The sequence below is a fragment of the Somniosus microcephalus genome, chromosome 22 (assembly GCF_052327205.1).
Source record: "Somniosus microcephalus isolate GS21.2 chromosome 22, FLI_Smic_1.0, whole genome shotgun sequence".
NCBI classification, from domain to species: Eukaryota; Metazoa; Chordata; class Chondrichthyes; order Squaliformes; family Somniosidae; genus Somniosus; species Somniosus microcephalus.
In genome coordinates, this window is record NC_141008.1 from 66875841 (window position 1) to 66900506 (window position 24666).

A 24666-nucleotide genomic window follows, 5' to 3' on the forward strand; every position below is an offset into this window, starting at 1 on the left:
GGGGTACTGCTCGAGGCGCCCCGCGTCCCTCTTGGGGCGCTGAAACTGAATATCGCAGTGCAACGTGCCGCAGCGCCACACGCTGCAGCACGGCGCGCTGCGGTACTGCAGGCCTTCCCTTCTTAAGGGGGAGGGGCCTGCACCAGCACGATGACCGATCGCGAGTGCCAGCAAAAGAGCCCGGCACCGAGGAGAAGTGCCGGGCTCTCGGGACACAGCTGGCACTGCCCGGTGGGGGGGGATCAGGAGGCCGGGGACGGAGGTGCTGGCAGGTGGCCACCGAAAAAAATGGCCGCCCCGCACCTCCACCTTAATTTGCGCCACTACCGCCACAGGTAGGCCCCGTGAACCGGGCGCGATTTGCGAACGGCGTTAGAGGCGGGCGCTACCAAATATCACAATCGGGGCGGTAGCGGGGCGCTGCGCACACCGATAACGTCATCGGTGGCGGCGCAGCGCTACAGGCTAACGCCGCCATTAGTGCCCCGCTAAATATCGCGGGAGGCGTGGCCAGTGGCGCTAAAGCCACTGAGTGCCCTCTTTAGGCGCTAACCGGTGGCGCAGCCCACCGAATTTCTAGGCCAATGTCTTTGATCCTCAATATTTTGTTGAGGAAATTGTGGCTCATTCAAGACTGGATGTTCGACAGTCAGTGGAGGGATAGAGTTGGGTGTCATCTGTGTGCATGTGAAAGCTAACCCCATGATAATGTTACCAAGTGGCAGCATGCAGATAGTGTAGAGGAGAGGGGTCAAGTATGGATCCTTAGGGGACTCCTGAGGTGACTCTGTGGGAGTGGGAAGAGAATACATTACTTTCGATGCTCTGGCTACGATCAGCTAGATAAGAGTGGAACCAAGCGGGGCAGTTCCCCAGAGCTGGATAACAGAGGAGAGCTGTTGGAGTAGGATGGTGTGTTTGAGCGTGTCACCCGTGACTTTGATTAGGGCAGTTTCAGTGCTGTGGGAGCTGCGGAAACCTGATTGGAGGGACTCATATAGGGCGTTTCGAGACAGATCGGCAGGAATCTTGAGAGATAACACCGTGTTCAAAGACTTTGGAGATGAAAGGGAGGTGTGTGATTGGTTTGTAGTTTGCAAGGACAGAGGGGTGCCAAGGGTGGGTTTTTTGATTGGGGGTGGGGGGTTGATGTTGGTAGTTTTGAAAGGGAGAGGAACAGTGCCTGAAGATAAGGAACCATTTACAATGGCCCGTATTTTCTGGTGCCTACGGGTGCATACGCGCCCGTAAGGGCCCCGCAGGTTCCGGGTTTTTGCGGCCATCCCCGGGAAATGGACATCGGCAGGCGGCGAGTTGGGCTATCTGCCCAGCGAATGCCCGTGAAATTCTTATGCCTGCTTTTACCAGCATAAGAGTTCAAATGAATATAAAAATGTTTTGTTGAATTATTTAAATATTAAAACACCTGTAAAATAAATTGTTATTTTTAGCCCCTTTAAAACATTTAAATTTATTTTTCAAAAAGTTAAATTTTTGTTTTAAATGTTTAATTAAATTGTATTTTAATTAATTTTTAAATATGTAATTTTTTATTATTTATTTGCTATGTAAATGTATTTTTTATGTGATTTACCCCCCCCCCCCCTTTCATTGGTTGGGCCGACTTGTGATCCCAGGGGCGCTTGCGAACCACCTGCGCCCCTGGCATATGTGGGCCTCTACATATGTCTACGTGTAGAGGCCCGGGAGCGCGAGTCTCCGTGGATCCTGAGGCAGAAGGTAGGTGCGGATTTTATTTGCAGATCGGAGGCATTTCCCCGCGGGAAGCCTCCGACCGCAAATTCAGGCCCAATATTAGTTGGCATGAGAACCAACAGAGGAAGTTGAGTGGGAAATATCAGACAAGGGTGATCTCAGTGTTGGTGACAAAGAAGTTCACGAGCTCCTTGCATTCGTTGCAGGTGAAAGTGGAGGAGGCAGGGGAGAGGGGTTTAAGGAGGCAGTTGGTAATGGATTTCCCTTTTTTCGTAGGCAAACTCACTAGGAAGTTTTCTTTTTGCTTGTAAATGTACAATTGTTTTAAGTTCAAAAAGTAGCTTGCTAACTATATGTTTATAAAAGTGCTGCATTAAAAAAAAAATCATGCCCTTAACTGCTATTGTCCTTCACATTCTACCAATGTACAAACGTGAATCTACTTTTGCCCTGATGAGCACAAAGAGCTTTTACAGAAGCCAGTCTGGTTTTTGTGGTAATGGAAAGTACACTCCGATTCACTTAGTGAAGTGTGTCTTAAATTGTGTGGTTAAATAATTGATCAATAGCTACCATTAAGTCTGATGCTATCAAGATTAAAAAAAAAGAAATTCATGTGCTATTAGTATTACTATTAATATAGTGCTTTTTTGAAATAGTGGTGTCTGTGTATACATGTCTCTGATGCATTAAAATGTACTTTGTACTCATCATGGCTCCTAATGAGTCAGAGATTGTTTTTTCCTCATCTAGAATTGAGTTTCTCTGCTGCAACATTATTAAATGAATGAAAACCTTGTAAGCTAAGCAGAATTGTTGCTAGGAGAACACATTTCAGAAGTAATGCATTACTTTACATTTCTCCTGGTAGGTTCGAACTTTGGCTAGAACGGATGAAGCAAGAGGGCTACTTTGGCTGCTGGATGAAGAAGCGCTGCAACCTGATGGAAATGAAGACACGCTTTTAGAACGACTGTTTACATACTATGGCCGACAAGATGGAGATAAGAACGGTGAAGTACCATAAATAAAATAATTAAAATCTTAGCAGTGCAGCAGAACAAATAATAATTTAGAATGTGTGCTAGTAAATGTCTGACCAGTATACACTGCAGTGTAATTTTTTTTCTTCTAGTACAAGGCCATCAAAATATATGTACATCACTTAACTTTTACATATCTGAAGAAGAATGATTTGACCTAGATACAGGAAACTTTCTGATATCCGGCACTGACGGGACCGAGCTGGTGCCGTACCATCAAAAGTGCCGGACATACCAGCGTTAATGTTGAAAGATACGGAACTGAAAAGCTCCGTGTGAATCAACAAACCCTGGGCTTCAAAACAGTCGGCTGCAGCTGCAAGCGTCTCTAGCTGAAGCTGTTGCTATAGCTACAGACCTTGCAGTGCCTGACTGGGGGGGAAAAAAAAGCAACAAGAACTAAAAAAACTTATAGAAAACAGCTCCTGATTTTTGCCGTTAGATCGAGTATTCCGGACATATAACCTCCGGATAAACCAAAGTTTCCTGTAACTACTTTACATTGTGTGCTGGGTGGGAGCGGAGCAACTGCTAAAACCTTTGTTTCCTCGTTTTACAGGCCAGAGCCCATTGCTGAAAAGCAACAAGCCTCATCACTTCATCCTAGGACATTGTTACAATACCAACTGGGTAGAGTATGACACAACTGGCTGGTTGAACCATGCGAAACAGAACCCTGCTTCCCAAAATGCTGCGGTCCTTCTGCAGGATTCACAGAAGTAAGGAGTAGCCATTTTTACAAAGTGTTTGGTACAATATTTGTAAGATACAAGTAATATTGATCGAGTATGTAGTTTTAATTCTTTTTCTGAAGATGGTGGTGGCTCAGGATTTGAATTGTAATGTATTTTTCTGCCTTCTTTATTGTGTTATGTAATTACAGTACAATTGCAATTTGTTTTTCTTCAGGAAAATCATTAGCAATCTGTTTATGGGCAGAGCTGGAACAGGCACTGTATTGTCTGGTTCAATTGCTGGCCTGGAGGGAGGATCCCAGCTTACCTTGAGAAGAGCCACGAGCATGAGAAAGACTTTCACCACTGGTGTAGCTGCTGTGAAGAAGAAATCGTCTTGCATTCAGATTAAACTCCAAGTGGTTAGTAAATCAATAAACCAGTTTCAACATTTAGGTATCATTGTGTTTTAGATTAGGGTGGGTGCATGTTTGCCAGGAAGAAAATTGTATTATAGTGATCGGATTGAATAAAGAATGGTTTAATGATATTCAGTTACTGCTTATTCACTGCAATAGTAATTTGAATTATTTCATACAACATCTCTAGGAGTCTAACAAATCTGAAGTGTTACCAAGTTTAATTTTCTTTGAATTTTAAAAGCTTTAGAGGTTGTTTAAAAATAAAAATTAAAGATCAGTAAATTATAACTCTGTCACTGGATTAGAGTCCATATATTAATATCCATCTATAATAAACAAAACCCTTTTAATTGCAGGGAAATATAATTATTTGTTCATTTAAAGCTGGTAACAATAATGACCCCTTTACCTGTTTTGCTGTTATTGCTTTCACAAATCCTACTTCATTTTCACTAATAGATGAATTTCAATTTTTTTGACTTATCATTTTTAATTTGACTGATGATCAATATTTAAGATAAGGTCTGCTGTTATGTTGAAGTTGTAGTAATAACATCAATATTTTAATGTCATTGAACCTTCAAGAGCCTCAAAACTGTTTGTACAATATATTAAAGGCTGAGCTTACATATTTCCATTTTTCGCCAGACTGCTTTAAGGAATGCACGATCTATATGTTCCAAGTTACAGTACCATTATATTCACTAAAACTCTGAATTTTTGAGAAACTTTTTGTTTTCTGTTCATAGAAAAATGTGCTTTTCATATGCAGGAAGGTCTTTAATGGAAGTATGAGATGATCAAGTCGGTTATTGCACTCCGCTTTCTCCCTTAGGATCTTGATTCAGTTACTTCTTGGAGGGAAGGACAGATTATTTCATCTTACGGCTGTTATGGGTTCTGACTGGTGAATTTGGTCACCTTATCGAAAGCCTTCTGTAAAACCATATACACTACATTTACTTCATATGCTTTTTTTATCCAATTGGCAGTTCTTCAAAAACTCTTAAATTTGTCAAATCCATGCTGGCTGCACAAATTAACCTGTGCATTTCTAAATACTCACTAATTGTATCTCTAATTATGGATTCTAAATTTCTATTCTAGATAAAATGTCTAAATAACAAACACAAAATAAGTGTATAAAATATCCTTGTCTTTAAGTTAATAGAAAAAAATATGTAAGCTATTTTGATACCTGGATAATTCAGTTCTTCTTTCACAGGATGCTCTTATTGACATAGTCAAGAAGTCTAAGATTCATTTTATCCACTGTTTGCTGCCAAAAACTGATGCCGTTACTGAAACAAAAGTGTCTCCAACTCCTTCTCTCAAGTCTGGAATCACAGAACCTGATGCCCAGGCAGAAAACTTTGAAGCAGGTCTGATGCAGCTGGATGTGCCACTGCTTCGAGCCCAGATTAGGGGCTGCAAACTTCTTGATGCCCTTAGAATATATAGACAGGGTAGGTTCTGTTCCACTAAATTTCATGTTTATGCATCAGTTTTCAAGGTCTGTGTAGGAAAAGAGTCTGTTGATTGTAGTTTCCTAATCATAGAAGTAAGCCTTTAAAGGCATTGGCCTGGATATTAAATGAGATAGGTTACGTAGGTGGGGGTTGGAGTTTTGGATGGGAAATCCAGAAGTCTGGGTTTCCCTGCATGCTGTGGAGTGGTTAGCACTGTTGCCTCACAGCGCCAGGGACCCGGGTTCGAATCCGGCCTCGGGTGACTGTGTGGAGTTTGCACATTCTCCCCGTGTTTGCGTGGGTTTCCTCCAGGTGCTCCGGTTTCCTCCCACAGTCCAAAGATGTGCGGGTTAGGTTGATTGGCTATGATAAATTGACCCTTAGTGTTAGGGGGATTAAATACGTGGGGTTACGGGGATCGGGTGGGATATGTGTCGGTGCAGGCTCGATGGGCCGAAATGGCCTCTATCTGCATTGTGGGGTTTCTGTGATTTCTGTGATGTGTCTTTTGTCATTGACTGGTTCCCCTCCGGAAGTCAGCCTGATAGACAGGCTTAGCTACTAGTCAGGCAGGGAGAACTCCGGAGCAGACTGCAGGAGCAGGTAGGTCCAATCCCTGACCCTGGGGGGGTGGTCCCAATCCCTGACCTTGAGGGTCTTTGTGTCTTTGTATGGTTTGGGGGGGGGGGTGGTAATGAGTGATTGGGGTGCTGCGGGGGAAGCATTTCTGCTTGTCCTGGCTCACAAGCTGTGCTGTAAAAGCACCTCATTTCTCCCCGAAGCTGTCCTCTCCTCCCTTCGGCTGCCAGGTTTCCTGAGGACTGTTAAGACCTGCAAAGCAGGTTAAATCAGAGGCTGCCAGCCTCATTAAAATATTTAAGTTACCAACCCTGCTCCTGGGAGTGGGTTGCTTGCCCTCTCCTTGTCCCGCCTTTGTTAAACCCGGAAGTGGGCGGTTTGGAGACGGGATGGGTTTCGGATTTTAATAATTTTAACATCTGAACCGACCCCAACTCGCTCATTTTCACAGTTAAAATTCAGCCCATTGTCTTTGTACCCATGTAAATAATATAGTGCCAAAAAACTGCTCACAGTTGATAAGGTCTTGTATGCTTATTTTAGTTTTGAGAGCTCCTTTTTTTTTTTGATTCGTTACCGGGATGTGGGTGTCGCTGGCAAGGCCAGCATTTAATGTCCATCCCTAATGTCCCTTGAGAAGGTAGTGGTGAACCACCGCCTTGAACCGCTGCAGTCAATGAGGTGAAGGGACTCCCAGGATTTTAACCCAGTGACAATGAAGGAACTGCGATTTATTTTCAAGTCCGGATAGTGTGTGACTTGGAGGTGGTGGTGTTCCCATGTGCCTGCTGCCCTTGTCCTTCTAGGTGGTAGAGGTTGCTGGTTTAGAAGGTGCTGTCGAAGAAGCCTTGGCGAGTTGCTGCAGTGCATCTTGCAGCCACAGTGCGCCGGTGGTGGAGGGAGTGAATGTTTAAGGTGGTGGATGGGGTGCCAGTCAAGTGGGCTGCTGGATCCTGGATGGTGCCAAACTTCTTGAGTGTTGTTGGCGCTGTACTCATCCAGACAAGTGGCGATTATTCCATCACACTCCTGACTTGTGCCCTATAGATGGTGGAAAGGCTTTGGGGAGTCAGGAGGTGAGACACTCGCCACAGAATACCCAGCCTCTAACCTGCTCTTGTAGCCACAGCATTTATGTGGCTGGTCCAGTTAAGTTTCTGGTCAGTGGTGATCCCCAGGATGTTGATGGTGGGGGATTCGGCGATGGTAATGCCGTTGAATGTCAAGGGGTGGTGGTTAGACTCTCATATATATTTATACTTGTATAATTATAATAAGATTCTGATTCCTAATTGTTCTTAAAGCTTTTTTAAATTTGAGGGCTTCACATGTTGGAAAACATTTGATTACTGTTGACTAGGAAGGTTTTCTTTTGTCCTTATCTCAACATTAAATATTTATTTATATTGAAAATAAAAGATAAGTGTATTGACCATTTTAAGTCTAGAATCCTGATGATGAATAGAGAAATAGAATTAACTTTCTGTTTTATCAGAGGAGAATAACATTTGTGCAGTAAAATAGAGGATACAGTTCCTCAGTGTTTGAGGACCTATAATGGGTGCTGGATGCACATTGTATGGCATTTCTACAACTGTACATTAAAACCGGGAAGTGAAATAGTGCGAACTTCCTCAAGAAGCTAATCTGGCACTACTTTGGTCCCAAAGTTGCTAAGTACAGCAATTATATTCTCAGTGGTTTGAGAGAAGTGCTGCGGGCTGAAACTACTGCTTCCCTCCTTTCCATTTTAAACCATATTAGTTGGCATCAAAACAAAAGTTTTCATGACCTTTTGATAAAGTGGAGTGAGTAATTTAAAAGAAAATGTAAGCAGTACTTTTCCTTCATTGCAATCTGTAGGTTACCCAGATCATATGGTGTTTTCTGAGTTCAGACGACGTTTTGATGTCCTTGCACCACATTTAACAAAAAAACATGGACGTAACTACATCGTTACAGATGAAAAACGGGTGAGTTAACTGTGACAATGCATTTTAATCAGCTGACCTGCTATTTACTGAACTTGAGCTTTGGCCTTTTGATTAGGAAAGCAGAGGTCATATTTTATTAATTTTAATCTTTTTACAGTTTTTATCGAAGGATTATATATTGTTGAGTGATACAAAACTTCATGACGTTACAGGACAACTAAATTTAGCAAAATTATAAAGTTCATACCTATAATAGAGAAAAGGTAATCTACAAATGTCCATCATGCTTAGAAATGCATTTGGTCTGTTTGGACCTGCCACTTATCTCCGTTTCCATTGCCAAAGAGCCAGAATATCCAAAGACAGTAACAGTGATCATGGAGAAACAATGTGTATCCTGCTTTCTCCTCGCACCTTAGGAAATTATACTCATTTGATCAATCTTGGAAGAATGAAAGGTTGCGGATACCTGCTGAGTTTCAAACCTGAGTCTAACCCTCAACATACTGTGCTATACAAGATTCTATATTCACAATACCACCTAGCCAAATCGGTTCACTGGTGTAGTCAGTCCAAGAGGAAGTGTCATATGGACAAAGGAGCTGAATTCCAGAGGTGAGGTGAGAGTGACTGCCCTTGACATCAAGGCAGCATTTGACCGAGTGTGGCATCAAGGAGCCCTAGTAAAACTGAAGTCAATGGGAATTGGGGGGAAAACGCTCCACTGGCTGGAGTCATACCTAGCACAAAAGGAAGTTGGTTGTGGTGGTTGAAGGTCAATCATCACAGCCCCAGGACATCACTGCAGGAGTTCCTCAGGGCAGTGTCCTAGGCCCAAACATCTTCAGCTGCTTCATCAATGACCTTCCCTCCAACATAAGGTCAGAAATGGGGATGTTCGCTCATGACTACACAGTGTTCCGTGCCATTCACAACTCCTCAGATAATGAAGCAGTCCATGCCCACATGCAACAAGACCTGGACGACGTTCAGGCTTGGGCTGATACGTGGCAGGTAACATTCGCGCCACAGAAGTGCCAGGCAATGACTACCTCCGACAAGCCGAATCTAACCACCTCCCCTTGACATTCAACGGCATTACCATCGCTGAATCCCCCACCACCAGCATCCTGGGGGTCACCATTGACCAGAAACTTAACTGGACCAGCCACATAAATACTGTGGCAACAAGAGCAGGTCAGAGGCAGGTATTCTGCGGCGATTGTCTCACCTCCTGATTCCCCAAACCCTTTCCACCATCTACAAGGCACAAGTGAGGAGTGTGATGGAATACACTCCACTTGCTTGGAAGAGTGCAGCTCCAACAACACTCAAGAAGCTCGACACCATCCAGGACAAAGCAGCCCGCTTGATTGGCACCCCATCCACCACCTTAAACATTCACTCCCTCCACCACCGGTGTACCGTGGCTGCTGTGTGTACCATTTACAAGATGCAGCAACTCGCCAAGGCTTCTTCGGCAGCACCTCCCAAACCCGCGACCTCTTCCACCTAGAAGGACAAAGGCAGCAGGCGCATGGGAACACCACCACCTCCAAGTTCCTGTCCAAGTCACACACCATCTTAACTTAGAAATATATCGTTGATCCTTCATCGTCGCTGGGTCAAAATCCTGGAACTCCCTACCTAACAGCACTGTGGGAGTACCTTCACCACACGGACTGCAGCGGTTCAAGAAGGCGGCTCACATCCACCTTCTCCAGGGCAATTAGGGATGGGCAATAAATGCTGGCCTTCCCAGCGACGCCCACATCCCATAAACGAATAAATAAAAAAATAACTCACATTTTCTGTTGACCTGTTCTGGCCTGTAGTTTATTTTCTAAAGGCCTATCTGTGAACATGAAATTATAAATCCGGGATCCCTATAGTTAGCTAGAATTGGTGCATTTCAGAAGAAATTAAATAAACTAAATACTATCCGAGGAGACTCACTGGTTTATACAAGGAGTGGTAACATTCTACTCCTCCGCCTGATTCCCCACCTGGTAATTTCCTCAACTTGGCTATGGTTCTCTGAAGGTAGGGAAATTCAGCGAGTTATTTCAGACTGTTTATTATGGATGGAGATGTGTTCGAGCGGAGGGACTGATAAGACTGTCTTAAAAGATCGAGGAGATTTGGGTGTATTATACTGGCAAGAGTAACTCGTGCCCAAAATTCTCCCATCTATTAGGCCGCACATTTGATTTGCACCCAGATTGTGCGTGTCTCCCAGCAGCTGGCTTCAAAAACTTGGTCAAGGCCTAGGACAACATTACTTGTCAGTAATCTTGATCAGGGAACAAGGAGACCAAGGTTGGGGAAATAACTAACAATTATTTTTATTGCCGAACTGAAAATGTGATAGGAAAAATTAAGAGATGAGAAAATATGGAAGAATTTAAAAAGTCAACATTAAGATTGTTCAAAATAAACTGAAAAATGTAATTTATGTCAGTCATTAGAAGCATAGAGAACATTGAACAAATTTACAAAGTTACTCAAGTTGCTAAATTAGCTCAAGAGAATTTGAAATTTGCTGCAACTGATCTTATTACTTGATGGCCAAATGAAAATATTAGTTGAAAATTTGTAAAAAGGGCTGCAATCACTTATCTCAAAGCACTGTTTTTGAGGTTTACGACCAAAGTCTCAGTAATTAGAAAATAAATGTTGAAGCAAAATGTTGGTTAGCAGAGGTCTCAAAATTGTTTACAGATTTCTCTGATTTTGATATGCAGAAATAGTTGTAGCACTCTATGGGTTAACCCAAACTAGTAACTTCTACTCCATTTACATGATAGCATAATTGCACAAAAATAAATTTTGCAGTGGCGATGTAAAGACTTCTAAGAAAACAAATGGATTAATGGCCTAGAGCAAAATCGCTCATCCTGCTTGGAATGTTGTGAATCCCGAGCTACTCGGACATCAGGCTAGTACAAGCAGCTGACCCAAGTCTCCTTTGTATTTCACCTGTAAATCAAAAGTCGAGCCATGCGTAGGCAGTTAATTTAATGCCTTCAGTTGCATGAATTTTCTTGGAGCATCACATTTGCCTCATCCTGACCCAAAGTGTACAGGATTGCTACGGGGCTGAAACTGTACATGTTCATTTTTTGTTGTCACAGGAGCGCATGTATTTGTGTTACATGACCCAGGGAGGAAAAAAACAAGTGTAATGCTATAACAACAACTGTGTGCATTTAGTAAATGTAATTGTTTTCTATAAGTTAGGTAAACAATTGAAAATTGATTGCAGTTGAACTCTGTTGCTTCTGTTCTGGATAAAAACTGAGGAATTCAATTAACAGTAGTTACTGGCTGACTTTTAATTTACTATATTCCGTTGCATAAGGCGATTAAATCACAGCATCTCACCACTTAGTTAAAACAAAATATTTTAATCAAAATTGTTAGAACAGCTGAGGGTGGGGGTGGGAGGGGTCACCAACAATGCTCCATGTGGTGCAGTATTTATTGGCATGTTAACTATCTGTGGAAGATTGTTTTTGAAACTGCAAGCAAACCATGCCAGTGAAAAATGATACACAAAAGGTATCCTCCATATAAGGCAGTACTCGCTGTGTAGTGAACTGATCACTGTGGCAACTAATGAACACAGAAGCCTCTTTAGTGTGCAGCGTTTGGATTCTCTGTTTAAAGTATAACATTGGAAAACTATCACAAACAACTTCTGAGAGGCAAACTAAGTGTGGCATACAGGAGCTTCAGGCATTCCCACTGTTTGATCCAAGCCACTGCAATTGTCTTTTTCACATGGAGGCATTAGAGTTGAAATGTTTCAACTGTAAGCACACGTTTAACTGTTTGTTTACTAGTAATGGAAAATTATGTATTAGCTTAGTTTGAAATATGTGTTTGTGCATGGACTATTTAAAGTGATTATTTAGCAGTACTGTCATCTTTCTTACTGAAACCAGTTCTGATGTATTGGTTCTTGCTGTTGTGCATTTTGAGTGTGTTGTGCAGAGATATAGGCAACAAAATTAAGTGAAACCTCAAAAATGTAAATATATAATGTGAATATTACTATGTACTCTATCCAAAGCATCAATGAGAATTATAAACTTGCTAAATTTATAATTAATGGCTAGGTTTTTAAATAATTTTTTAAAGTAGGAATCAAATGATATAATTTGCTGTTGATACATTGTTGCTCTGTCAAAACTCGTTTAGTTCACTTCTATTATCCAATTAAATATGTTTTTGAAACTAAATGCGGTCAACATAGATTAGTAGTCATATTATAGCTGGTGCTGATGAAAAGATGGGGGTGTAGATAGTGGAACCCCCATGAGAATTGGAGGCAGAATAATCTGTTTTTCATGCATCTCCAAAGTCAAGCTGTTTGAGGGCTCCGCAGCCACACTTTTGGTCATAGTTGGTGCATGACTTGAGCAAAAAAAGGCAAAAATGTTCAAATAGCCAATTTTTTTTCCTGAAACCATATTGTTTATTCACTGTGTCCTTACAGTAAAATTCTGACCGGGAAATGACTTGTTTTAGAGAATATATACAACATAAAAAGGGTAAATTTGGAAAAATAAAATTTAAATGTCATCTAATTTACCCTTGATATTTACAATAAATGTTTCTTTTTCACTTTTAGGCAGTAGAAGAGCTTCTGGAGTCGCTGGATTTGGAGAAGAGCAGTTACCACATGGGCATTAGTCGGGTAAATAATATGATTTCTAAAATATGTAGTCTGAGCAGATAAGCTAGATAAGTAGCCTGCAAGTGTGCCTATTATCTGTTTGTCTCTCAGGAGCAAAAAACCAACGTCATTTCTTAACCCCTGTCTTGCTAAATAAACATGGTCAACACTTTATGGTTAGCAAAACAAGTGGTATAATTGGGTACTTTTAAGAGTTGAAATAAAAATAGAAAATACTGTAAATACACAGCAGGTCTGTCGGTGTATAGAGAGAAATTAACATAGGCCCAAAATTTGCGATTGGAGGCTTCCCGGATGCCTCCGACCTGTCAAAGAAAATCTACGCATTTACCTGGTGGCCCGGGAGGTATGGAAACTTGCGATCCTGGGCCCCTCCGGGTACGCATGGGCAGAGGCCCACGTATCCCAGGGGCGCATGCAGTTCCCAAGCGCCCCTGGGATCACGTGGATCGGCCCAACCAATAAAAGAAGGGAATCCCCATTCATACTTTTGGGAACTCCTATAAGTATGAATGGGAATCACTTAAAAAATACACGAACACATGAAATAAATAAATAAATTACGTATTTAAAATTAATTAAAATACCATTAATTAAATATTTTAAACAAAAATGTAATATTTTGGAGAAAAAATTATGGGCTAAAAATTCGGTGGCGCCGCGTTTGGGGTGCCAAGCTCGCCTGGGCGCCGGAAGTCCCGCCCTGGAAGGAGCCGGGAGCGCCAGCCCGATATTCAGTTTCAGCGCCCCAAGAGGGACGCGCGGCGCTGCTCGAGGCACCCCGCGTCCCGCTTGGGGCGCTCAAACTGAATATCGCAGCGCAACGTGCCGCAGCACCACACGCTGTGGCACGGCACGCTGTGGTACTGCAGGCCTTCCTCCCCTTCTTAAAGGGGAGGGGCCTGCACCAGCGCGATCGGAGATCGCGAGTTCTGGCGAAAGAGCCCGGCACCGAGGAGAAGTGCCGGGCTCTCGGGACACAGCCGGCACTGCCTGGGGGGGGGGGGGGGGATCAGGAGGGCGGCGCGAGGAGGTGCTGGCAGGCGGCCACCGAAAAAATGGCTGCCCCGCACCTCCCCTTTAATTTGCGCCACTACCGCCACAGGTAGGCCCCCCTGAACCGGTCGCGATTTACGACCGGCGCTACGGGGGGGTGGGGCGCAACCCAATATCGCAATCGGGGCGGTAGCAGGGCACTGCACACACCGATGACGTCATCGGTGGCGGCGCAGCGCTACAGGCTAACGCCGCCATTATCGCCCCGCTAAATTCCGCAGGAGGCGTGGCCAGTGGCGCTAAAGCCACTGAGTGCCCTCTTTAGGTGCTAACTGGTGGCACAGCCCACCGAATTTCTAGGCCTATATGTTTTAACGGGGCTAAAAATAAACTTAACTTATTGGACAGGGTTTTTACTGTATAAATGAGTGAAAAATTTAATTTTTCTATTTAAAAAAAAAAAAAAACTCTTATGCTGGTAAAAGCAGGGCTTACCAGGCATAAGAATTTCATGGGCATTCAGCGGGTGGAAGTTGGGCAAATAGCGCAACTCTCCACCCGCAGAGGCCCATCTCCCAGGGATGTGGAGGATTGCCTGCCTAAACCCAGAACTTGCACAGCCCCTCTTACACACCCGTAAGGATCGCAAAATATGGCCCATAGTCTGAGAGATCCCACCTGAAATCTTAACATCCTTTTTTCTGTCTCTTAAGATGCTGACTGACTTGCTTGCTGTTTTTTTTTAAAAAAAGATTTCCAGCATTTGGAATTTTTCTTTTCACCGTTTTATGAGTTGATATATACTAAAGTATCTCTTAATCAAACATTATAAGTTTGCAACTCTGTACTGCATTGACTCTGATTATAGTTAAGACTGAATTTAGTTTTATTTTGTATCTAGCAGGTAGTATTGAATTGCTTCATCATATAAATATTTGAAGTCAATTGGTCAGGTTAGGTTTTAGTACAGTTCTAAATTGCTGGATTATTCTAGTGCTGAGTAGAATTGCATAAAAGTGAAATGGTTTTTACTCTGGCTCAGTCGAGCTTTAATTGAGTACTTTTGCTAGTCTCAAAAATCTAGCTCTATTTTTAAAAGGTCAGTACAGATTAAATGATTTTGAAGTTGGCATAATGAACAGTATTGGCTAATACTGAATGATTTATCACCTGAATTAGAAGAATTAGGCATGTAGTAGCAGTAGATATTAGTGAAACCTTTAGAATGTTTAGTTGGTAACTGTTCTTTGAAACAAGGGATTAATACAGCCAAAGACAGAGATAATTAGCCATTGAAAGAGAAAGAGAGAACGTGAACTTGCATTTATGCAGCACCTTCTCTCGCATCCTGAGGATGTACCAAAGTGCTTCACGTCCAACGAATTAGCTTCTAGGCCTACAGCTCTTTGCCACATAACCATTTGGAACCAAAGGTTAAAAGTATAATTTAGTATATTCCTATAATATTTCCTTTAGAATCATTTTGCCTATCTGATTGTAGCCAGAGCATGCCACTTCCCATGTCACGCTAAATAGGAAAACATTAATTTACCCCTACTTTGCTTTCTGTCCCCTAGACATCTGTCTATCCATGTGGTCAGATTCCCTTTAGTTCCAGGTAGCTTTATTTTTGCAACAAATCTACTGTGTGGTACTTTATCAGATACCTTCTGAAAATGTATGTACAACATCCACTGCATTCCCTTTATCTATACACTCTGATTTTTGTCAAAAAATTCAGTTGAATTAAATAAGCATGACCTGTCCTTATAAATTCATATTGACTGCCCCTGATTTACCCATGTCTTTCCAGATGTTCGCCAATGTTATCCCATATTATGAATGTAGCATTACCTTCTAGTCCTTTACCACAATTCCCATTTCAAGAATATTTTTGGAAAATATATGGTCAATGCCTCTGCTATCTCCTCTCAAACATGCCTCAATATTCTGGATGCATACCTTGTGGGCCTGGTGACTTCCACTTAGTCACATTAACTTTTTCATTACAATTTCCTTTTGATTATTTATCTCCAGTAGTGATTCTTCCACATCTTCCTCAGGTACAGCGATAATCCTATTATCATCTTACTCTGTAAAAACTGAGGCAAATTTCTTGAGTAACAATACCATTCCTGCTTCGTCCTAAGTGGTTTCATCCATTATTTTGACGATCCTATAGCTTCCTTTGTGCTTGTTGCTATTTCCTATGTCATGAATTCCCATGTGGACTACAACACCAGCACTTTTCCCACTCTCTGCACAAGCCCATCCACTTTATCCTCCGTTTCCACCAGTAGACAATATTTTTTGGGGGGAAAATTGGGTTGCACCCCCTTTGGGGCGCTAACTTTGCCGGGGCGCTACTTTTAGAAAAAGTTAGTGCCCTCTCGCCTGTAATTCACCGGTAGTGGCCCAAGAGGGAGGCAGGATGCTACTGGAAGCGCCCTGCCTCCCTCTTGGGGCGCTACGAGTGAATATCGCGGCGCTACATGTCGCAGTACTGCAGGCCTTCCTTACCTTATTAAAGGGAAGGGGCCTAGCGCAGCATGACCCGGGGCCCAGCTGGGCCACCAGGGATCAGCGTGCCGGCAAAAGAACCCGGCACTCAAGAGAAGTGCCGGGCTCACGGAGTGCAGCCAGCACGCCGTGGCGGGGGGGGGTGCTGCTCAGAAAGCCGGGGATGGCAAAGCGGGCAGGTACTGGCAGGCAGCCAGCAACAAAAATGGCCGCCCGGCGCCTTCCCTTTAATTAGCACCGCCCCGGCCGCAGGTAGGCCCCCCCTGACCCCGTCTGACATAGCGTTACCTCTGGACTTGACTATTCCAATGCATTCCTGGCTGGCTTCCCACATTCTAGCCTACGTAAACTTGAGGTGATCCAAAACTCTGCTGCCCGTGTCCTAACTCGCACCAAGTCCCATTCACCCATCACCCCTGTGCCCGCTGACCTACATTGGCTCCCGGTTAAGCAGCACCTCGATTTCAAAATTTGCATCCCTGTTTTCAAATCCCTCCGTGGTCTTGCCCCTCCCTAACTCTGTAATCCCTTTCAACCCCACAACGCCCCCCACCCCCCCCCCCCCCGCCGTGATATCTGCGCTCCTCTAATTCTGCCTTCTTGAGGATCCCTAATTATAATCGCTCAACCATTGGTGGCCGTGCCTTCTGTTGCCTAGGCCCCAAGCTCTGGAATTCCCTGCCTAAACCTCTTCGCCTCTCTACCTCTCTTTCCTCCTTTAAGACGCTCCTTAAAACCTACCTCTTTGACCAAGCTTTTGGTCACCTGTCCTAATTTATCCTTATGTGGCTCGGTGTCAAATTTTTTGTCTTAAAATACTCCTGTGCAGCGTCTTGGGACGTTTTACTACGTTAAAGGTGCTATATAAATACAAGTTGTTGTTTCAAAGTGCTATTGTATTTACTGTTGACTTTGTGACATTCTGTATATGCAGTTATGCTTGTGTTTTTTTTTTCGGGGGTTGTGGGGTTGGGGAAAATTAATAGTGAACTAGCCAAACCCTGAATTTGCTTAGTGGTCATAGACTCTTCCTCCATGCAGCAAAGGAGGACAAAGGGATTAATTAAGAAAGGGAAAATAGAATATGAGAGTAAGCTTGCAGGGAACATAAAAACTGACTGTAAAAGCTTTTATAGATATGTGAAGAGAAAAAGATTGGTGAAGTCAAGCGTAGGTCCCTTACAGTCAGAATCAGGGGAATTTATAATGGGGAACAAAGAAATGGCAGACCAACTAAATTCATACTTTGGTTCTGTCTTCACAAAGGAGGACACAAATAACCTCCCAGAGATGCCGGGGAACATAGGGCCTGATGAAAGGGTGGAACTGAAAGAAATCAGTATTTGTAGGGAAATGGTGTTAGGAAAATTGATGGGACTAAAGGCCGATAAATCCCCAGGGCCTGATAATCTACATCCCAGGGTACTTAAGGAAGTGGCCCTAGAAATAGTAGATGCATTGCTGGTCATCTTCCAGAACTCGATAGACTCTGGAACAGTACCCATGAATTGGAGGGTAGCTAATGTTACCCCACTATTCAAAAAAGGTGGTCGAGAAAAAGCGGGGAATTATAGACCGGTAAGCCTGACATCGGTAGTGGGGAAAATGCTAGAATCTATTATAAAAGATGTAATAGCAGAGCACTTGGTAAGCAGTGACAGGATCGGACAAAGTCAACATGGATTTACAAAAGGTAAATCATGCTTGACTAATCTACTGGAATTTTTTGAGGATGTAACTGGTAAAATAGATAAGGGAGAACCAGTGGATGTGGTGTATTTGGACTTTCAGAAGGCTTTCGATAAGGTCCCGCATAAGAGATTAGCGTGCAAAATTAAGGCACATGGGATTGGGGGCAAGGTATTGACTTGGATAGAGAACTGGTTGGCGGGCAGAAAGCAAAGAGTTGGAATAAACGGGTTGTTTTCCGAGTGGCAGGCAGTGACTAGTGGGGTACCGCAAGGATCGGTCCCAGGACCCCAGCTGTTCACAATATATATTAATGATCTGGACGAGGGAATTGGATGTAATATCTCCAAATTTGCAGACGACACAAAGCTGGGCGGGAGGGTATGCTGTGAGGAGGATGTCGTGAAACTCCAGTATGATTTGGACAGGTTGGGTGATTGGGCAGAAACATGGCAAATGCACTATAATGTGGATAAATGTGAGGTTATCCACTTTGCTGGCAAAAACAGGAAGGCAGATTATTATTTGAATGGCAATAGATTGGGAGAAGGGGAAGTGCAAAGAGACCTGGGTGTTCTTGTGCACCAGTCGCTGAAGGTAAGCATGCAGGTGCAGCAGGCGGTTAAGAAGGCAAATGGTATGTTGGCCTTCGTAGCAAGAGGGTTCGAGTACAGGAACAAGGATGTCTTGCTACAGTTGTACAGGGCCTTGGTGAGACCGCACCTTGAGTATTGTGTGCAGTTTTGGTCGCCTTACCTGAGGAAGGACGTGCTTGCCATGGAAGGAGTGCAGCGAAGATTCACCAGGCTGATACCTGGGATGGCAGGAATGACGTATGAGGAGAGATTGTGTCGATTGGGATTATACTCACTGGAGTTTAGAAGATTGAGAGGGGATCTCATCGAAACTTATAAAATTCTGTCAGGCCTGGACAGACTAGATGCAGGAAGGATGTTTATTATGGCCGGTGCGTCCAGAACCAGGGGTCATAGTCTAAGGATAAGGGGTAAACCATTTAGGACTGAAATGAGGAGGAATTTCTTCACCCAGAGAGTGGTGAACATGTGGAATTCTCTACCACAGAAGGCAGTGGAGGCCAATTCATTAAATATATTCGAGAAGGAGTTGGATATATTTCTTAAGGCTAAAGGGATCAAGGGATATGGGGAGAAGGCAGGGACAGGGTACTGAATTTGGATGATCAGCCATGATCTCGTTGAATGGCGGAGCAGGCTCGAAGGGCCGAATGGCCTACTCCTGCTCCTATCTTCTATGTTTCTAAAAAAAAAGTGAAAGCAAACCAATGTGGGTGGGAGAATGATATCACAAGAATAATTTTTACACAAAACAACTTATATTGTTGAAAGCACTGTGCGTAAATTTTATTGATCTTTCTGCTTCACACTTCGCACAATTTTATCCTCTATGTTTCCCCCCCCCCCCCCCCGCACCCCCCCGAAAGCTAAGACAATTGATTATTTGCTGAAAAGGATGTTATTGAACCTTTAATTCTCTGTGATTTTCAAGTCTGTTTGTTTTGGTCTTGCAAGGTCACCTGGCTTTAAATGCCTTTTCCATTACTATTAGGCAAGATTACAGTCCATGAAGTTTATCTTTATATCATAAATCTAATTCATACGACATCTGTTTAAGGACTTCCTCAAGCATTGATTATTTCTGGAAGGCCATCCTCTAGGCGCAATACATGAAGAACAACGATGATAGAATAGGCACCTACACATCAAAGGGGTTATCTTCATGCTGTTATGGCTTCTGTCCTGTGTTTTTTTTTGATGCTGTGCTCAGAACACTGCATAAGGATTTAAGACCAGTAAGTATCTATTCAAAGAGAACCCCATCTCCATGAAAAAGAATGCCAATCAGGTTCCTTTTTATTTTAAAAAAAATTCTTAAGGCATTTCAGTGGTTTCAATATTCATTTTGTTTTTGTATGCACAAAATTACAACAAAGCTTTTTTTTTTAAACATGTTACAAAGATTCTTTTGTTGAGCAAGAAAACTATTGTGGAAAATCATTGTTGAAAGGTGCAAGCATGAGAACAGCCAAGCATATCTCTCTTTAAATTTGTTACCTTATCTGCAAAACTGAAGTACAAACATGGAGCCAGATGTAATACAAGTCAAACAACTGCAGTATTGCTATAGTGAAAATATCTAGAGTCTGCAATTTCAGTAGTCAGAATATTTTCCAAGAAATTCTGGTACATCAGTTTCCCTGAAGTCATTTTTAGGCACATCAGTGTAAAATTGAATTAACTGCAGTTTTTAAAATCTGTTCTGTAATTCAATCTTTCTAAAATTTAATGGCAAGCTCACAAAGGTTTTTATACATAGTGATAAAGTTGAAGTGCATACGATAAAAGTAATTATATTGCAGAAACTCACATCACTGCTACTTTTAAAGTGTTGCTTACTGGACTTTTCTGAGTATATTTAGAATAATTCTGACTGAAATTATAACTTTGATGTTGCAATATTGTACTAGAAAACATTCAAAGAGATTGTACAGTTGCAATTGTCATTTTATTATGCAGTTAATAAAGATGATAGCTTAATATTATAATTTTGCATAATGTTGATTACTCTGGGTGTTTAGAAAATGTAGAAATTAAAATTTATCAATTTCTTGAAGCATTAAGCTGATGTAACATAATTGTAGAATGAATACGTTCAAAATGAACATATTTCAAATACATCCTGACAGTTAAATTGATAGTATTCTTAACATTATACAGGTGCACGATCCTTTATCCGAAACCCTTGGGACCAGCTGTGTTTCGGAATTCGGAATTTTTCGGATTTCAGAACGGATGAAATGGACAAGAGGCGGGCGCGGGGGGGTGCGCGGTGGAGAGAGTCGGACATCGCAGGGGGGGGGAGTAGGACATCGCAGGGGGGGGGGAGTCGGACATCGCGAGGGTGGGGCGAATCGGACTTCTCGGGGGTGGGGAGGGTAGGGAAGCTTGTTGAGCCTGAGGAAAACACTTCTGCTCCTCCTTGCCCACAAGCAGTGCAATAAAGGCACTTACCTCACGGTTCCAGCCCTTCGCAGCTCCTTTTATCTTACGAGATTCCCGGTTTACCCTACAACTACACCACTAGTGATGGATGCAAACCTGGCTAGGTAAATAGATTACTATAAAGAAATAGTTAACAGCAATGTTTCCTCAAAGTTGCACACGGGCACGCAGTAATCTGCAAACTCCCGTGCAAGCTGCTCAAGCTTTTACACTGGAAATACCGAGAGACGCTCCACGAAAAAATATTCGGTTTTCAGAGGTTTTCGAATTTCGGAAGTGCGGATAAGGGATAGTCTACCTGTAGTATATATTCTTGTATTTAAAATATTGTTTTGCAGATTTTTACTGTACTATTTTAAAGGCAACACTATATTAATGTGCATATATAATATCCGTGCTTGGTCATTTACACAATAGTACAAATTCCATTAAGCAAGAAACAGGATGCAAGTAGTTCTGTACTCGTCATCTTATGGCTAACATACTCTGTATACTAAGCTGAAATATTTGACAAATACATTCATTAATTCAAAAGCAAAATGCTGCAGATGCTGGAAATCAGAAATAAAAACAGTATGTGCTGGAAATACTCAGCAGGTCAGGCAGCATCTGTGGAGAGAGAAACAGAGTTATCGTTTCAGGTCGATGACCCTTCGTCAGAACTGGAAGAAGTTAGAGATGTAACAAATTTTTAAGCACGTGCAGAGGTGGGGAAAGGGGAGGAGAGGAAAGAACAAAAGGGAAGGTTAGTGATGGGATGGAAGGCAGGAGAGATTAAAAGACAAAAGGGATGATGGTGCAAGGCAAAAGGAGATGGTAATGGGACAAGTTAAGAAACAAAAGATGAGTCTAGATGAGGTGTAAATAGGAATGGCAGAATCAACAGCTGCCATGTGGAAAATGAAATAGGGGCAGAGGTTATGGTCTGAAATTATTGAACTCGATGTTGAGTCCAGAAGGTTGTAAAGTGCCTAATCGAAAGATTAGGTGCTGTTCCTCGAGCTTACGTTGTACTTCGTTAGAACAGTGTAAGAGGCCGAGGACAAAGAGGTCAGAGTGGGAGTGGAGCGGAGAATTAAAGTGACAGGCGACCGGAAGCTCGGGGTCACGCTTACGGACTGAACGGAGGTGTTCCGCAAAGCGGTCACCCAATCTGCGTTTGGTCTCCCCAGTGTAGAGGAGACCGCATCGTGAGCAGTGAATACAGTATACTAGATTGCAAGAAGTACAAGTAAATCGCTGTTTCACCTGGAAGGAGTGTTTGGAGCCCTGGACAGTGGGAAGGGAGGAGGTAAAAGGGCAGGTGTTGCATCTTCTGTGTTTGCACATTCATTCATTTGTTGATTTACTGTTTGTGGGACCTTGAACAGAAATTGGTTGCTGCATTTGCCTACATAACCAGTGATTGCCCTTCAAAAGTATTCAAACATTGTAAAGCGCTTGCACATTCTGAGGATGTGAAAAGTGCTGCTGCTTTTCTTATTCTCCATATGATCTGTTAAGTAGTGTTGTATAATTTGGACTAAGAACGTTATTTGGAAAATTTCTGTGACAACCAGTTTTGTGAGTGGGAGCCATTGCTTCCATGTATGGGTAATACCGATAGAGGTTTTAACTTTTTTCTCCAATTAAAAAGGAGCTTAAGTGGATTTTCACACTGGCTCAAGACTTGGAGTAACTGAGGGCTCAAGAGCTTCAAAAGGAGATCAGCTCTTTTTACAAAATATATATACTACAACAGAAGTACAATTTTTGACTTGATGGCCTAACTTGGGTGAATACTATTAAATATATCTGATTTAGCAAATATATGACAGTGGGGTTTTGATCACAAAACTCTCTCTTCATTTATTATAATACAACTACCTGGACTTTGGTAACATGTTTGATCAGATTCCAGATGTAATATGGGAGATATTGAGGCCTCCCACCTAGTTGTAGTGCCCAAGAATAGTGAGGAATGATTTAACTGCCTCATTCCCTCTGACTTTGTAGCCGTCCCCATCTTCCCTAGGGCCTACTGCTGGTCGGCAAATACGCCCGCCTAAGTTGGGCAGTATGCCTTTTTAATATTCAAATCAGGGTCATATAACGTACATAGAACCCTGATTGCCATATTAGGACAGTACTGGGCAGAGTGGAACTGTGCACATCTCCACCCAGAATCAGCTGGCAGTCTAGCCGAAGAGGAGTCCAGCGATTAATTTTAAATTTAATTTTTGTTGGCTGGGAGAAACAAGAATGTTCCTCCATGCTCCACAACTACAACCTAGGCTACTGCCACACTGGGCTCTCCCCGACCCACCTACCTGGTGGCCCAGAGACCAGCTGGTCCGCTTGATATTGTGGTGGTCCAGAGCCAGCAGGCTGTCCCATGGCGCTTCTTTTCCACCACAGCCCACCAGCCCTATGCTAGCGAGGCACAACCCTCAAAATGGACCGGGCCTCAGATCAGAACTATCAGGTGGCCGGAGGCCTCGCTTTGCTGACAGAGAGAGGGGGGGATGAAAATCTACCCCAAAACGTCATGGCTTAGTAATGTAATTGCACTTTGTATTGCTTCCAGCTATTTTACAAGTTTATTGTTGTTTTCAGTTATAGATTTCTTTACATAAAAACACTTACCAAAACCATGCTACTCATTCAAAATAATTACTGTAACAGAACACCAATGTGAAAGGTGACATCGAATCTCCTAAAATTTCTTTGAATAAAAGTTTATAATGTCATTTGAAGTCATTTAAATTAGCAAATGTGTTACAATAAATTGGGGCGTCCTGCTGGCAAACATTCAAATGAGTTTAATGCAAATTGTACCAATTACCTGTACTGCCAATGATTTTGAGGAGCTTAATTACAGGGTTAAATATTCTGAACTACACAAATATATGACAAAGTTTGTATTAATAATTACTATATATCCTCAATTACCAAAAAAACTATAATTTATACCTGTGCCTGGTAAATAACCCCCATTGGCATAGAAGTCTCGGAGACTTATCAAACCTATATGAAGTACATGTTTAACAGACCAGTTGTAAAAATAACATACATCTCCCTTGTTTATGAATAAACATCTGCTGCCTAAAAATCTTGGTGTCTTTGTGGAGGATTAACTAAACACAGCCTTTCTTTTAGTGTCAAAGTAATGTCCCTTGCCATAGTTGATGGTCCGACCCTTTAAAGAGTAATGTTTGCTGTGGGGCTTAAAATGTCGCACTTTATTTGGTGGAAAACATTCACATTCTTTGTTTTTAATCTATTATGATTTTTGACCTTTTAAATCCTGCTGATGACAATAGTGCTATTTTACTAGCAATCCCACTCACCCAATTTTAAATGCATAAGTATTTAAGGAGGAAAGACAACATTGCTGCATAAACCCATGGAAAGTTATTCAGCACTGAGTATTATGAGGATACAGACAAGAGTGCACATTCATTGGATTTTGTTAACGGAGATAGATCCTTCCATCCAGAAATTCTGATACGAGTAGAAAAGGTGACATGATGGTAATGTTTCTTTAACGTTTTTTGGTGTATTCTGTTGTCTCTGAATTTTTAACGATGTAGTTTGAAATCTGTTGAAACCAAATAGTTGAGAATTATTTTTAATGTTCTGAGTCTCAAGTGCTACTTTGTTGTCTAAATTGCATAGCCTTAACAACTGTGTGGTCTCGGAGATTACAATACCAAGCAGTACCTGGTGAAGCATGTTGCAGTATTATGTTGTTCAGATGATTCGAGACAGCTTCTGAATGACAAAAGCAAGAAAGATCAATAGACTAAATCAATGGACTAGTTGCAGAAACAGATTTTATTTTCAGTTCAGTGCTGGAAAAGACTATTCATGTTTAATAAATTGATGTGTTGCCAGAGCTT

General features: G+C 42.4%; 1 protein-coding gene across 13 annotated transcripts in view; it reads left to right on the top strand.

Moving 5' to 3' along the window:
* myo18ab (myosin XVIIIA b) overlaps positions 1-24666 on the top strand; it is a 256934-nt gene that overhangs the window by 163575 nt on the left and 68693 nt on the right. For all 13 annotated transcript variants that reach the window (XM_085965003.1, XM_085965000.1, XM_085965001.1 and 10 more), the window contains 6 exons: positions 2588-2729; positions 3319-3478; positions 3669-3855; positions 5081-5321; positions 7767-7876; positions 12474-12539. In XM_085965003.1, coding sequence (XP_085821129.1) covers positions 2588-2729; positions 3319-3478; positions 3669-3855; positions 5081-5321; positions 7767-7876; positions 12474-12539 — 906 coding nt within the window. The remainder of the gene's footprint in view (positions 1-2587; positions 2730-3318; positions 3479-3668; positions 3856-5080; positions 5322-7766; positions 7877-12473; positions 12540-24666) is intronic.